General features: G+C 36.6%; 1 protein-coding gene across 24 annotated transcripts in view; it reads right to left on the minus strand.

Moving 5' to 3' along the window:
• Positions 1–2,874: 2,874 nt before the first annotated feature.
• SENP7 (SUMO specific peptidase 7) overlaps positions 2,875–17,085 on the minus strand; it is a 205,331-nt gene continuing 191,120 nt past the window's right edge. For 23 of the 24 annotated variants that reach the window (XM_070072017.1, XM_051819124.2, XM_051819121.2 and 20 more), the window contains 7 exons: positions 14,123–14,215; positions 12,114–12,238; positions 10,487–10,539; positions 9,152–9,195; positions 8,984–9,052; positions 8,209–8,359; positions 2,875–4,703 (listed from right to left, as the gene is read on the minus strand). In XM_070072017.1, coding sequence (XP_069928118.1) covers positions 4,566–4,703; positions 8,209–8,359; positions 8,984–9,052; positions 9,152–9,195; positions 10,487–10,539; positions 12,114–12,238; positions 14,123–14,215 — 673 coding nt within the window. In that variant the 3' untranslated portion in view covers positions 2,875–4,565. Of the gene's footprint in view, positions 4,704–8,208; positions 8,360–8,983; positions 9,053–9,151; positions 9,196–10,486; positions 10,540–12,113; positions 12,239–14,122; positions 14,216–15,656; positions 17,079–17,085 lie in introns of those variants that run through there. The other variant, XM_051819130.2, reaches the window with a different exon arrangement.

Consider the following 17,085-nt stretch of genomic DNA (forward strand, 5'->3'; position numbering starts at 1 on the left):
TTCATCACCCAGCTCCACTTCTGATTGCAGTTTCTTGTCACTGCATACTCTGGGAGGCAGCAAATGATGGCTCAACAAGTTGGGTCCCTGTCATCCTGGAGACCTAGTTTGAGTCTAGGCTCCTGGCTTCAGTCTGATGGAGCCTCTATTTTTGCAGGTATTTGGGGAGAGAAACAGCGATGGATGATCTTTATCTCTGCTCCTACCCTATTCCGCCTTTCAACTAAACTTTTAAAAATGCAAATAAAAAGTATACAGCTCAATTATAAGAAATACAAGCTCATCTGGTTTGTTTCTACATACGCTCATCATTTTATAAATCCATTTTAACTTGATATTTGATAATTATAACGGTTAACTACAGGATCCTTAAAAAACTGAACCAGTGATACAAAGCAGTAGGTAATGACTGCCATGTTTGTGCCATGGAACCATAAAGCAAAATTAACTCCATCTAGAAAAAGTAGAGGAGGTCTATTGGAAAATAGAACATTATAGATGGGTCTTGAATGGCCCAGAAGGTATTTCCGTGGGCAGAGGTAGAGGTGTTTAGTGGGAAGAATTAACAGACAAGAAATTCCTGATCATCATCAACAAAGTAGAAAAGTATACTGTTTATACAAACATTTCCTAGAGCAGAATAGGCACGTAGAGTAAACAGATTGGGATTGAAGACTAAAGATGTAAACTGAGATAAATTATAGAATATCTTGAAAATTTTACCAAGCATTTTAGATTTTTTACCTATAGAAGAAATAGATTATTTCTCTGCTGTTTAATTACTCAGAAAAAAAAAATATTCCAGTGCTGTGGTGCAGTGGTTTAAAGCACCAGCCTGTAGCACTGGCATCCCATATGGCCGCCAGTTCGAGTCCCGGCTGCTCCACTTCTGATCCAGCTCCTTGCTAATGTGCCTGGGAAAGCGGTGGAGGATAGCCCAAGTACTTGGGCCCCTGCATACACATAGGAGACCCGGAAGAAGCTCCTGGATCTCAGCTTTGGATCAGCTCACCTCCTGCAATTGCAGCCATTTGGGGAGTGAACCAGCTAATGGAAGATCTCTCTCTCTCTCTCTCTCTCTCTCTCGCTCTCTCTCTCTACCTCTCTCTGTAATTATCTTTCAAACAAATAAAATAAATCTTTAAAAAATATATTGCTTGAGATTTATGGATGGAGATTCATTTTAGGAAATACTTCAGAATCTCACATGATGGTCTTGAACTCTGTCAAATTTAAGAAACATCCCCAAATCATAAGTATATGAGAAAAGAAACATAAAACTCTGTACTTTATAGGTAACAAGTACCAGATTCCTTAATTCATTTCTAATTCCAAATTAGTTGAGGATCATTTAATTCAAGAAAAATACAGGTAATGCAAAATTTCTCCAGTTTTTGAAGAGCTTACAATCTAAGAGGGAAAACTACATAAAAACAATATATACATACCAGTGATTAGATAAGTTTATATAAACCTATGGGGGAGCAGGAGAGGGTATGGATTATTGTGCTTCAGCAGGTGTGGGGGAATCTACACATGAGTTGGAATTCACAAGAAGTTAAAAAAGCATCCTTGGAAGAGAGAACAACGTGTGCCAAGTTCTGCAGGTGTAGGGGTAAAATGTAACAATGCAACATTCACACTCACAGGACAACAGTCTGAAACCTGGCTCCAGGTTTATTTTGTGGAAGAATACAGCAAAGTAAACAGTGTGATCACAGTCATTCCAAATACATCTTTATCTGGAGTCTTAAATGATTTCTCCAGCACCCACAAGGCTCAGTTGAAACAGAAGGAACTACCTGACTAAATGCAGAAGAAGCAAGCTCCATACGCACAGAAATATGTCTTTTAACTGCCTATGAGCAAAATTTCCACAAGGTCAAGTTCAGTTACAGGATACTACAGACAGAAGTACTTAAAGCATAAATAATTTTTGAATGTCTAAAAATTAGAAGACATTGGAAGGATAAGGATAGAGGCTCTAAATGACAAGTCTAAATCTCTTCTTCCTCCTGATATAAAAAGATAAACTGATCTAAGGAGGCAATAAACTTCTTCTGAAACCTATATAAAGTGATTAGATACAACTTTTTTTTTTCAGCCCAAGAATTGTGAGTTAAAAACAGTATCTTCTCTACAAATTCTTTCCTTGTCCACTAACAACCCTTTCAACATCTCTCTTCTTGGACATTCATACACACACACATACATACACACACACCTTCTAGGCTAAGCTCTCTACTGTTACCAAAGAAGTCCTATGATTGTTCTTACCAGAGAATATTAAAAGATTCATATGCTCATAAATAATTCAGGAATAAAAGATACATGGTTCAGTGCATTGGCTATAGCAAAATGGTTACTGATACTAACAAAATTTCCCTAGGGCAAGCACTGTAGTGTAGTGGATCAGGCCACCACTTCAGATATCTACATCTCATCTCAGAGTGCCTGAGATCTAGTCTTGCTTGTGTTTCCAACTGCTTCCTGCTAACGTACCAAGGAGGTAAGATGATGGCCCAAATATTTGGGTTTCTGCCACTCATACGGAAGATCCACATGGAGTTCCTGGCTCCTGGCTTTGGCCTGTCTCAGCCCCAGGTTTTGTGAGTACTTGAGAAGTGAACCAGCAGATGGAAGATCTCTCTCTTTCCCTCTCTGTCACTCTGCCTTTTAGACAGATATAGATAGATATAGATCATTTTTTAAAAATCACTGAACTGAAATACTAATCAAATAAACTATATGCTGCTTAAAATAGGTAAAAATAAACTAAAGCATCACTTTGGGGATATGCAAATGACATCATACAACTATGAATTTATTTCTAACAATGGCTGATATTTCATAAGAAAAAAAATTGCACTTCAATTTTAATGATTTGGAAGTATGTTTAATATAAAATGTTGATATCCTCAAAGCATTATTTCCACATGAATTTAGGAAAATTAATTTTAAACAATCTTTAAAACATAATAAAGGACAGTGGGATCTTTGAAAAATATACAAACAAAAAAGTTAAGAAATCACAAGATGTCATATATAGTTGCTTTCCCAAAATTAGATGTACAAAATAACAGTCACCTAAAAAAGCCTCCCCCCAACACATACATACTGGGAATGAAAATGCAATTATAATCATATGATATGAAATCTCTGTAACAATATAAAGATGGTGACAAGCTTAACAAAAGTTAAGGACACTGAGGCTCACTGAACCTCAATTCACATAATTCTGAAATAAACTGTTCAGACTTTAGTGTTTTCTTAAATTGCTTTTGCTTACTCCCTTACATACAGTTACAAGGTAAATATAAGAAATGCTTAAAACAGAAGATTAAAATAATATTCTTAAAAATTTTTTCTTATTTGAGAAAATACAATATAATCATGTCTCCCTCAAAATATTCCTGATAACATCAGAAGGTTCTGAAGTGTTTAATCAAATATAATACCACTATCATCACATGAATTCAGTAGAACTGTTACCTGAATATTTAATAAAAAAATTAAGCTCCATAGGTTTAAGATCCATATGCGATCATAGGTCTTTAAAAACTACAATTTTAAAATATAAAAGTAATGAGAGCAATCTGTCTTTGTAGATGAATACTGGGCAAACTGAGCTATAAAATTATATATTTCATTCTAACAATTAATAAATAGAACTCTAAGAGTATATTTTTTGTTAAAGTTATGAGAACACCAATTTTATCTCATATGTTTTAGAAGCTGTATACATATATTCTGTGATAACTTAGGAGTGAATATTTATATAGCTATATTCCAAATAAACTTAAGTTGAGCTACATATATAATTTTTAAAAACCTATTTTGGACAGCTTAATTTTTTGTTCCAATTTTTACCCTGAAAAAATGAACTAAATTCTCAGATTCCCACATGTAACATCAAGAGAAATGGAAAGGAAAAATTAGAACAGTAATTGCATTTAGCAATTGAGAGTAATAAGCTGCGCTTTGAAAGAGTGATTTTTCATCATCTTCCTAACATTATGAACGTCTTTTTTACACTATACAGGAGGGATGCCTTAAATGGCATTTTCTGAAACCTTGATACTAAAATTTTTTTTTAAAAAATACACAGTATTCATACTGCATGCTTGAGCTGCAAAGAATAGAATTACAATATGATGTGACTTGTCAACAAATTTGACAAGCCCTGGGGCTGGCACCAGGGAGGACCTAACTCCCTTCAACACCCAGTCATGTGGAAGTACAGATCACATACTTTTATTATCTACAAAAACATTCCCACATTACATATGTCATATACTATTGCATAATCCAAGCATATATGCCCAGAAAAATATCAAACATTTATGAAATTTCAATTTCTATCTAATATGTTTATCTATATTACCCCCATTCACACTCCATCTATGAATCCCAACAATTCTAATAACATATATTTTAAATAATGTTCAATGACTTATAAAACTACTGCAAGTTATTTTCTTCTCTGTGAGCTGGCTAACACAAATGCTGGTAAGCCGCTTTCCAGTAATCTTAGAGAACATATGTGTCATGTTTTCACAGATTAACTAGCTACTGCTGCCCTTCTGTTGCTGTAAATGAAGTTTCAAAATGAGTTCCCGAATATCTTCACGTTTGGTCTTTATTACATGACGAGGAAACCATTTCTCCAAATGAATAGGAAATTCAAAGTTAACAATAGGATCCTAATGAGAAAAAAGAAAGAACGCAATCATTTTAACAGTATAATTCCAAATTTTCTTTCATTTTTACAGCAAATAAGAAATTTACGTTTTTAAAAATGTTTTATTGATATACACTTCACATATAATACAATTCACCTGAAGTATACAACTCAGTGATTTTAACATCCTCAAAGTTGTGTGATCATCACCATAATCAATGTTAAACAATTTTCATTAAATTGTACATCAAAATTTTGAACATCGATATTAGTTACTATATGTTTTGCTACAATGCATGATTAAGTGAATTAGCACAAACAGAATTGGTAGATAGAGAATGATGTAGCACAACTCAGAAGTCAGGTTGGTTGAACACAATTTTTCCAAGTATGTTACTACTTTAAAGTTATTAAAATAAAGAGAAAGCACTCACAGTAAATAAAGAATCTCAAATTTTAAAAATGGAAAATCATGCAAAAGTGTGAATTAACAGATTCAAGAACTGCTACATTTCCCAATATGTTAAGCTTAACCAGGAAATAACAAGTTGTAACTGTACAAACATTTCCTCGCCCCCTTGCCCTTTGTTTAAAAAAAAATAAAAAAGGCTATCTGTAGATCATGCTTATAAATGTGATGAAATTATTAGAAGCTAGATGTAACAACTTATATCTTGAAGAAGGAATTAAGACTCTCCAGGTGTAAGTCTGAAAGGATGGTTGGACTGTGATTCTAGGAGCAAATTCCAATAGAGATTTACTGTCTTGTGTCTTTATCAGAATTAATATTTTTTCTGTAAGGGTTTATTTACAAAGCACCATAGGTTTCTATGTTCTCTGCTCCAACACTATTTTGTTTTATGATTTATTTATCTGAAAGGCACAGTGACAGGGAAAGAGAAGGACAGAGAGAAAGAGATCCTCCAACTGCAGGTCATTTCCTAAAGGTTGCAACAGACAGGGCTGGGCCAGTCTAAAGCCAGGAGTCAGGCATTCCATCCAGATCTCCCACATGGATGGCAAGGGCCCAAGAACCTGGACCATCTTCTACTGTCTTCCCAGGTATATTAGCAGGAAGCTGCGGAACAGCAATGACTCAAATTGGCACTCCAATATGGCACGCCATGTTGCAAGCTGCAGCTTAACCCACTGCACCACAATGCAGGCCCCCACAAGACTATTCTTCTAATTTAAACTATATTAGTGCACAAATTTGCAAAATACAAGATTTAGAGTTCTGAAGATTTCTTTAAGGAATCTTACATAGTGCTTCATCCTATATTAGAATTATAAATTATATATATTTAAGGCTATATGAAGTAAAACTATGTTAACAGATTCAGAATACGTTATGTAGGGGCCGGAGCTGTGGCGTAGCAGGTAAGGCCACCGCCTGCAGTGCCAGCATCCCATATGGGTGCCGGTTTGAGTCCTGGCTGCTCTACTTCCTATCCAGCTCTCTGCTGTGGCCTGGGAAAGCAGTAGAGAATGGCCCAGGTCCTTGTGCCCCTGCACCCACGTGGGAGACAGAAGAAACTCCTGGCTCCTGGCTTCGGATTGGCGCACCTCCAGCCATTGCGGCCAATTGGAGAGTGAACCTGCAGATGGAAGACTCCCCTCTCCCTCCCCCTCCTCCTCCCCCTCCTTCTCCCTCTCCTCTCTCTGTGTAACTCTTTCAAATAAATAAAATAAATCTTAAAAAAAGAATACGTTATGTTATGTGATATGTCAAATATACAAACACAAAATCAAATCCATCTGGAAAGGAGTATTAGAGGACCAGGAATGTCACACTAGGTTTCATCCCACAGAGCCCCAGTGTGGAACAAAAAAGAGGGGGAAAAACACCTAACAAACAAAAAATATTTAAAGGCTTCCTTAATGTTTACTCTATTTTACTATATAGTAACATTCTTCCCTGATATAAAAAACATCAAAAAATTGTAACCTCATATTATAACCCTCATGCATTGGAAGAAGAGGGAGAGACGTCTTCCATCTTTAAGCATTCTCCAAGCAGGTAACCGCTCAAAAACACCCTCCTCCTCCTCTCATATTGATCTTCATAAATAACACTGGTAATGACTGAATTAATAAGCTGACTGCTCAAAAGCAAAAAGAGGGATTCCTTGCCATTTGAAATATCTTGTTTAACACTGCTACAGTTCCTATAGAGTCTGTGTGAGCTAGAAAATAACTATGCTGGGCCGGCGCCGCAGCTCACTAGGCTAATCCTCCGCCTAGCGGCGCCGACACACCGGGTTCTAGTCCCGGTCGGGGCGCCGGGTTCTGTCCCGGTTGCCCCTCTTCCAGGCCAGCTCTCTGCTGTGGCCAGGGAATGCAGTGGAGGATGGCCCAGGTGCTTGGGCCCTGCACCCCATGGGAGACCAGGAAAAGCACCTGGCTCCTGGCTCCTGCCATCGGATCAGCGCGGTGCGCCGGCCGCAGCGCGCCGGCCGCGGCGGCCATTGGAGGGTGAACCAACTGCAAAAGGAAGACCTTTCTCTCTGTCTCTCTCTCTCACTGTCCACTCTGCCTGTCAAAAAAAAAAAAATTACATAAAAAAAAAGAAAATAACTATGCTTGTCATTCTACTTCAGACAGTTTCCTAAGCTCCCTAACAAATGGGTTATTCAATTTTGGAAAATTCTCTTTAAATGTTGTGTTTGTCCTATTTTCTTTTTCTCTCCAATCCTACTGGAATTCTAACTACATTTGAATTCGACCTTTTGACAGTTACACAATTGCCTCTTAAGCTTTGTTCTCTTCTTTACATTCTTTTTGCTCTCTGAGCTATAGTTGGATACCTTCTATTGTGCTTTCTTTAAATTCACTAATCCTGCCTTCTACTTTATCCAGTCTATTAAACCAATCAAGAAAATTCCTTATTTCAGACATATAATTATACATTTTCAGTTCTAAAATGTCCATTCATTTTTTATTGCATCCCTGATCCATTTTGATGACCATTGGTTCATTTTCTTTAACTTATAAAACCAGTCATTCTAGAGGTTTTTTTATAAATATTGATTTATTTATTTGTAAGCATTACACAGAGAGAGAAGGAGAGGCAAAGAGAGAGAGAGAGAGAGGTCTTCCGTCCGCTGGTTCACTCCCCAATTGGCAGCAATGGCTGGAGCTGCGCCAATCCAAAGCCAGGAACCAGGAGCTTCTTCTGGGTTTCCCACACGGGTGTAGGGGCCCAAGGTTGGGCCATCCTCTGCTGCTTTCCCAGGCCATAGCAGATAGCTGGATCAGAAGTGGGGCAGCCGAGACTCGAACCAGCTCCTATGTGGGATGCCAGCACTACAGGCGGCAGCTTTACCCACTACACCACAGTGCCAGCCTTCATTCTAGTTTGTATCTGCTAATTTCAGTATCTGGATCATGTATGCTTCTACTTGTTTGCTGCTGTTCTTGTTGTTTCCTGTTTGAATTACCTGTAACATTTTCCTGCCCATTTACTGGCTTATGATTGTATGTGGGTAATTGTGAATAGAAAACTTATTTATAATATCTTCACATACCTTGAAGAAGCTTTCCACATATTGCAGTAAATATACTCCACAATCACTACTGTTATCCTGTTTAGGAACTTTAGGGCATAGATCCACCATGTTTGTTTTGCTGAATTCACGGTGAGTTTTTCGCTTAACTTCCCACTCGACTTCTAAATACCTGAAAACAGCAATACACAGATTGACTCTAGCAGAAATTTCCTTATCAGTATGCAACACTTTCATAAAGGTGGAAAAATGTTTGCTGCCACATGTGTTGTTCTCAAGCCAAATTTCCAAAGATTGAACTTTAACAGTTTAAATTATATTTTGTGAACCCTCACAAGTTCTATCTTAAAGAAAACAACATGATCTTCAAACTAAAAGTCAGCCTCTTTTTAACATCTCAAGTACATGAAATTATTACACTACAAAGTAAACTAACAATTGTGTTAAAAGTTTCATTGCATATACACATGCATGCATGTGCACTTAATATTATGAATGTAAAAGAGTTCTTATCTTTTTCTAAAGTTGTACTCAAATAGTCACAAACATTTGCAATGATCCTTTGTAAAATTCTTTTTTTCATTCAATTGTAATACAAATTCTCAATTTACTTTTGATATTATCCTTCAGAAATATTAATTCTTAAATATTAACACATAATAGATAATATGTATAGGTCTCATTTAAATGCATAATAAAATAATTCCTGTGTAGTCTTTTCAGTAATTCTTAAGGTATCTTCAAAATTACTGAAATTTCAGATAATACACTAAATGATAAAATTATCATTACTTACTCTCGTAAATTCTGAACTGTGTTTTGTATAGAAGCAGCTTTCAAGGAGTCAAGTATGAGAATACATGGCCTATGAAAATCAAAACAGAAATCAAGATACATATACTTGTATATAATGTATACCTAAATATCTCAACAATGCTATATTATTATGATAGCATGTACCCACCTTTTACACATTTTCTTAGGTACTGATATATTCGTCTTGGTACTCTGAAATAACATGAATGTTCATTACTGAAATTAAAGCTAGTTTGGGTAAATTAATATTCAGTTATTTCTTAAGATGTTTCAAACAGCTTTGAAATTAAATTTCAATTTCAAATAAAAGTTCTTTTTATCCTCTGATGTGAATTAACTTATTTTTCAGAAATTTGCTGATTTATTTTCTAATGCTGGTAAAATAATTAAGACACTTTTACAGGTAGCCTCCAGTAACTATGGAGCTTCACCTTGGCCTAAAAAACAATCTGGAACTTCAATTCAGAGTTGTCATCTTAAACAAAGATAAACACACTACTTTAATCTGCCTTTATATACATTGTCTAACTCAATTTATGATAATAGCAGAGTATTAGTCTATATTAAGAGAAAAAGGATTGGAGATTTCATTGTTTTTATGAATATTTGTTTCTGTTCACAATTTTGAGAAACCACAGATCAAACTTAACCATATTTCTATAATATAAACTTTCTCAGTATCTTCACTATTCTAATATACATAGTAAGCTCCAAAAGAATAGTACAAAGAGTTTGCCCAACTGAACTGACCTGAGAATCCTTTTTAACATAAATTGCATATAGTAGTCAAAGGAACCCAGTTTGAGAAGCCTGGCCCTAGAAGCAAGATGGCACTTCTCTATCCTGCCACTGGGACAGCAGAAAAAGAAGCTTCCTTCTTCCTGCCCACTCCACCCCAGTGACAGTAAAGACAAAGGCCTATGCCGGCAGGCTGCTACTGTCTCTACACACATCAAAGTCACCAGCTGCTAATCTTAATCAATTAGTATGCAGTATCTGGACTACACCTACCAATTTGGAATCTCATATAAAGAAAAGATAATAGTAACTATTTTGGTCCAAACAATCATATGGCTTGACCTTGGGTCGATTTTCAATGATTTTTACTGACAATTTAAAACAGAAAGAAGATAAAATGTGCTAGCTAAGGTTATTAATTATACTAAGTTCAAATGTTACTGAAGTAGTAAAGAATAAAAGTAAACCTGACACTAGAAATGGAAAAGTAGCTAACCAAGATGACATCAATTAAACTACTAAATAAATAAATATTGGAAAATAAAGCAAGCTAAATGGATACAAAAAGAGTAACTTTTCTTGTTCTCTTTCCCAGTCCCATAAAAGCATCAAGGAATTATAGATCAGCACAATTTAGTAATGGGCCACTAAGAGCCATCACTGCCCACCTACCTATGCCCTTTTTTATAGCTAAATTATCATGCTCATGAGTTTTCCTTCCTTCATATCTGTAAAGAACACTTACTTGAGAATCCTCTGCACTCAGAGATAACAATGATGTAGAATGTTGATCATTATCTAGCAAGAAATGAGGAAGTGATTATGTCTTTATTGCAGATTCACTACAGATAATTAGATTAGCTTGAATTATCATTTGTATTCATTGTAGTAATTAAAGATATAAAAATACTTGGGATACATTTAATTTTTTATGTGTGATGTTATGAATAACATTCAATGGATAAAACTGATAATGTTTAGCTGTTATCAAATAACCACCCATAATAAAAACCTGAAATGCAAGTTAGCTGGGCCAGTTTCCTATAAAAAGATTTAACCAAAGGTCATTAGTCAAAGCATATGATACTTTAATGCATAGTATAGTTAATTTTCCCAGTAATAGTTTTTCTAACTATGACCACAGAGTTTTGTAAGTGTACTTAAGAAGCCAAAGAATTAGAAAAAAAAACTGAAATAATTAGTTGCTTTATCAATTTTTCTTTCTTCCCTCCAAGGTTTTGGCCAGTAATAACTGTAATGGCTATTAATAATTCTGCTTGCTGCTTAGGCTTAGAGCTATAAGACACTTAATTTTGCTATTTTTTTCCTCAAAGAGAAATTATTTGTCTACTTAATTAAGATTCTGAATTATAACATGGAAGGATTAAAAGAGATCTCTGAATTATTAGCATCTACAAGAAATTCGTTCAAATACATTAAAACAGGGGAACAGATGTTTGACAGAGTAGCTAAGATGCCTCATGGGACACCCATAATCTGTAACAGAATGCCTGGATTCTAGTCCCAGCTCCACTTCCAATTCCAGATTCCTACTAATGCTCACTCTAGGAGGCAACAGGAGCTGACTCAAGTTTTTGGGTCCCTCCTACCGATATAGGAGACCTCAACGATCCATCTCCTTGCTTCAGCCTGACCTAACCTCAGCATTTGGAGAATGAAGTAACAAATGGGAGAAATTTGGGGTTGGCACTGTGGCTCACTTGGTTAATCCTCCGCCTGCGGCACTGGTATCCCATGTGGGCGCTGGGTTCCAGTCCCAGTCGCCCCTCTTCCAGTCCAGCTCTCTGCTGTGGCCCAGGAAGGCAGTGGAGGATGGCCCAAGTGCTTGGGCCCTGCACCCACATGGGAGACCAGGAGGAAGCACCTGGCTCCTGGCTTCGGATCGACATAGCTCTGGCCATAGCAGCCATTTCAGGGGTGAACCAATGGAAGGAAGACCTTTCTCTCTGTCTCTCTCTCTCACTGTCTAACTCTATCTGTCAAAAAAAAGGGGGGGGGGGATTTGTCTGTTTCTCTGTCTCTCTGCCTTTCAAAGATAACAAATTAATTTTTTGAAAGGATATTTTTAAGCCATGCTTAAAGATGTATCACTTGAATCCTTCGTCATGTTAGCAAAGCTGTCCCATAAAAAAGACTACAATAAAGCCTGGTATAGCAGTATAATTTAAGAATTACATTTAGTCTACCTAGGAGACTGGTTATCTATTATGAAAATTTTTGTTTTACTCTCCCTTCAAGTAAGTTGAATAATAATAAATAACTACACTACCTTTAACTTCATATTGAACTCTGTCACAATTTTACTATTGTATTCATTACTTAAAAAATACCATCAACATCAAGACCATCACCTATTATTTTGTTGTCATGTTGGGACTGCTGAGCCTGGGACTGTGGGGATACAGCTTGGGGAAAATCTTCATACACAGCTTCTTCTAACCATGGAAAACAAATGACTGCAAGATACCAGTGAGACCTGTTGAGAAAGAACTACAATTTTTATAATATACAAAATCTACACAATGTAGAAAAATATGTCCTACAGCTACATCTGAGAAAGTGGTCATGAAAACTTAATATTAATTTTTAAAATGTCCACTGTAATATCTGATATATAGCATGTATTCTAAAACTATTTAAGAATCCATAGTTATACCAGGCATAAGTAACACAATTGAGGGTAAAATCTGAGTTATCAGTGTTTTCTATTGAGGGTCTGCTTTAATACAAAGACAGATTTGGGTCTGGCCCTGTGGCACTACAGCCACTGGCATCTCCTATGGGTGCCAGTTCAAGTCCCAGCTGCTCCACTTCCAATCCAGCTCCGTGCTAATGTGCCTGGGAAAGCAGCACAGGATGGCCCACATGGAAGGCATGGAAGAGGCTCCTGGCTTTGGTTTGACTCAGCTCCAGCCACTGCAGCCATTTTGGTGAATGAACCAGCAGATAGAAGACCTCTCTGGCCGGCGCCGCAGCTCACTAGGCTAATCCTCCGCCTTGCGGCGCCGGCACAGCAGGTTCTAGTCCCGGTCGGGGCGCCGGATTCTGTCCCGGTTGCCCCCCTTCCAGGCCAGCTCTCTGCTGTGGCCAGGGAGTGCAGTGGAGGATGGCCCAAGTACTTGGGCCCTGCACCCCATGGGAGACCAGGAGAAGTACCTGGCTCCTGCCTTTGGATCAGCGTGGTGCGCCAGCTGCAGCGCGCTGGCCGTGGCAGCCATTGGAGGGTGAACCAACAGCAAAAGAAGACCTTTCTCTATGTCTCTCTCTCACTGTCCACTCCATCTGTCAAAAAAAAAAAAAAAAAAAAAAAAAAAGACCTCTCTGTCTCTACCTCTCTCACTGACTCTTTCAAATATATAAAATAAATCTTTAAAAATAAAAAGAATCATTACCTTTTTTTGTATTAGGGCTTGAAGAATTTTTTCCCTTAAATAGTTGAAGATTCATCCTAAGTTTTTTTTTTATTTTTTATTTAGAAGATATTTTATAAAATCAAAAAAATTCACCTAAGTCATGAAGTCTTCTATCATTTGTCATTTTATTTTTTCAATCAATTTACAACAAAATCATTGTTAAATCAAAACTGAGTTGCTTTAACAACTCACTGTTTTAGCTACTTTTATGGGAAAAAAGTGTTATATCTGGGACTCATGTACCTATGCTTTTTACTGATTATTAATCTAAAAATGCCACAAAATAGGCCGGCGCCGTGGCTCACTAGGCTAATCCTCCGCCTAGCGGCGCCGGCACACCGGGTTCTAGTCCCGGTCGGGGCGCCGGGTTCTGTCCCGGTTGCCCCTCTTCCAGGCCAGCCCTCTGCTGTGGCCAGGGAGTGCAGTGGAGGATGGCCCAGGTGCTTGGGCCCTGCACCCCATGGGAGACCAGGAGAAGCACCTGGCTCCTGGCTCCTGCCATCGGATCAGCGCGGTGCGCCGGCCGCAGCGCGCCGGCCGCGGCGGCCATTGGAGGGTGAACCAACGGCAAAGGAAGACCTTTCTCTCTATCTCTCTCTCTCACTGTCCACTCTGCCTGTCAAAAAAAAAAAAAAAAAAAAAAAAAAAAGAAAAAAAAAGAAAAAAAATGCCACAAAATATTTTTTGTGAATCCTCTACAATTTATTTTCAATGTCACATACTATAATTGTATGTATTTAGTGGGGTACACATATACAAATGTATATAATATATAATGATCAGATTAGGGTAACTTGCATATCTATCCCCTCAAACATTTATTATTTTTTTTTTTTGGAATGTCGAAAATCCTAACTTCTAATGTTCTGTAGCACATAAAGGTAACTAGAGTTGACAACAATTAATTGCATATTCGACTCTGTTTTTAAGTAATATAGAATACTCACGACTCATTAACAGGTACAAAGATGTAATCTTTATTAAAAATATTTATATGACGAGTCCATGTTCTTACTCTTTTATGTCTTCTCTGTGCCATTCTGGAAATATTAAAGATATATATTTGACAAAATAAAAATTTTTAAATTTAAGATAAGGACTTCAAGAATTTTTTTTATGTTATTGTTTGGTATATAGCCCCTTATCACTCTAACCACATTTGATTCAGAATGTATTAGATATAGTTTGGGTAAGCAGAATAGAAGATGAGAGCTACAACATGATCTCATATTCTCAATTCCTAAATGTGTAGAAAATCGTCATCGTGTCTAATAGTTTTCTTCATATTTAACAATATGCATTATTATCATCTTTTATTTTGAGTTCCTACTATGTCCCAAACACTAAAAAGGGCACCAGGCATAGGGCAGAAAATAAAACAGATGTGATCCCTAACCTTATCAAGCTTAGGATGAAAAATAGAACATAACACGTTATAAATTAAATGATTAGAAGTTCTCTTGAGGAACAAATTAAAAAGTACCAGGAAAAGAAATCTCTGACAGGAAATAGGAAAGAACTGAGTTTATTTGAAAAATGAGGAGCCAGCACTATGCAGTAGTAAGTTAAGCCTCCACTTGTGGCGCCGGCATCCCATAAGGGCACCAGTTCATGTCCCAGTTGCTCCTCTTCCAATCCAGCATTCTGCTAATGCCTGGGAAGGCAGAGAAGATGGCCTAAGTGCTTGGGCCCCTGCACACATGAGAGACCCAGAGAAAGCTTCTGGCACTTGGCTTTGGATCAGCCCGACTCTGGCCGTTGTGGCCATTTGGGTAGTGAACCAGTGGATGGAAGACCTATCTCTGTGTTTCTTCCTTTCTTTGTGTATAATTCTGCCTCTCAAATAAATAAATAAAATATTTTAAAAAATGAAAGGAAGTAGGTTGAAGTATGATAAATTAGAGAAAACAATGCCGTGAGTTCAGAGAGCTATATAGAAGTGAGATTTCTGCAGGATCTCATAGACCATGGTAATAAACTTGTGCATCATTTAGTCTAAAGTTTCCTAATACTAGTAGTTTGAGCCTTTTGCATTGGATTTATTGAGAATTACTGGATATAATTATTGTATCCCTTGCTCTTTTGCTTCTGGTTTATCTTTTACTGATTTCTAGGGATTCTTTGTGGGAATACTAATGCTTGGTTTGATATGTCAGACTGTGTAAATACTAATACTAATGGTTTGATGTGTGTATGATACCCATCTTACCCTACAATGGCCATTCATGTAACTTCATTTTTATTACTTGTATATATTTGGTCAAGCATATAACATCTAATTTTTTTCTTTTTTTAACATCTAATTTTTTAAAAAAACTAGCAATACAACAAAATCTACCTACTATATTTTCCTTAGTTTGTAGGTAGGTAAGCCAAATTCATAATCTTTATAGTGAATAATCTTAAAACAAAAAATGAGATTAAGCACATGATACCAACTGTCAACTTGCATATATATAAAATAGAACAGGGCATCGTAAATGTTAGATATCAATTTTATTTAATAAATCATCCCCTTCCATACACCCCTCTACAATAACTGATTATTAGGAATATTTTGAAATTGTAATTTTCTTTATTCATTGTGGCAAGCCTTGTGTATCAGCACAAGTTCCAAACCTCTTAAGGACACTCAAAATATAGTTATCCATACACCTGATTTTATCTAAGACAGCCACATCATATTCTAGCTGCCCATTGTAACCAATAAATACAGCCTCTTGTTAATCTTACAAGAATCCTATTTTAGATAAAAAATAATATAGTCAGAACTCTATACACAAAAAAAGAGCTGAACTTTGAAACTGGAAAACTATATCCAATTTCAGATAACTTATACAACTTCTTTAGCTACAGTTCATAAGGACAATAATAATTATCTCATAAGAATACTGTAGAATCATGTAACTTTATATTTGCTACCTTGATTCCAAGCACTCAATAAATATTAATATTCTGCCTATCCTTATCCCCTTTCTCCAATAATACAACAAATTCAAGCAGTTTATTCATTTAATCATCTTTTCACTATTCCTTTTAACAGACTGAAAAACTCACACAGCCATTTTTAAGGTAGTTTAGTGCAATGAAAATGATGTACTAAATGTTAAAAGATAAGAATTGAAGTAACATCCAGTTCTGCTACTCATTAGCTATTTGTCCTTAGTCAAATTATTCCTTGTCTGAAAAACTAGGATATAACTTATGCCTTATCCACCCAAAAGCATTGTTGAGACAGAAAAAAAAGTATATAAATATACCATTAAATTTTAAAATGGTAAATAATTGTTATACTAACTTTTTCATGAGTCTACTCAAATACAATATTATTCAAGTTGTTAGATATGAAGACAGAGCGTTCCAAGCTACAACAGCTATACAAGTTACTTTGGTTTAAGAAATAATAACGCCTTCCTTTTTACCTATCCTCCATAACTCTTAATATTAACCAAAAAGTACTTGGCCAGAAATTCAACCAAATTATACAAATGTGATATTTTATGTAATTTATCAGTTTAATTAAATAGTATGTTGGTAAGGGTCCAGCCAGGAAAACAAAAACAATTCTGTATATTTACAACAGATAGAATATAACGTAAGGAAATGGCTACCAAACTGACAGAGAAAGAGAAAAGCGGAAAAAGGAGACAGTGAGGCAACCAGAGATTAACAAATGAGAAACTGCTCAACCTCTACAGTATAGAGGAAAGAAGCAGTACCTCCAGATGAAAGCTGGAGCTCTAGCAGGTCAGCCCAAGAAGACATGGACCAACAGAGGAAATATAGCCACTGCCAAAATTACTGTCCAGGACAAAAACAGAAGGAAGAAACAGCCTGGCTTCTTTCTTCCTCGCCATCTAACTTCCAGTATCTTCAGGACATGCAACTGGAAACGCAGCTTCCCTGTCAC

The sequence above is a fragment of the Oryctolagus cuniculus genome, chromosome 4 (assembly GCF_964237555.1).
Source record: "Oryctolagus cuniculus chromosome 4, mOryCun1.1, whole genome shotgun sequence".
Taxonomy (NCBI): domain Eukaryota; kingdom Metazoa; phylum Chordata; class Mammalia; order Lagomorpha; family Leporidae; genus Oryctolagus; species Oryctolagus cuniculus.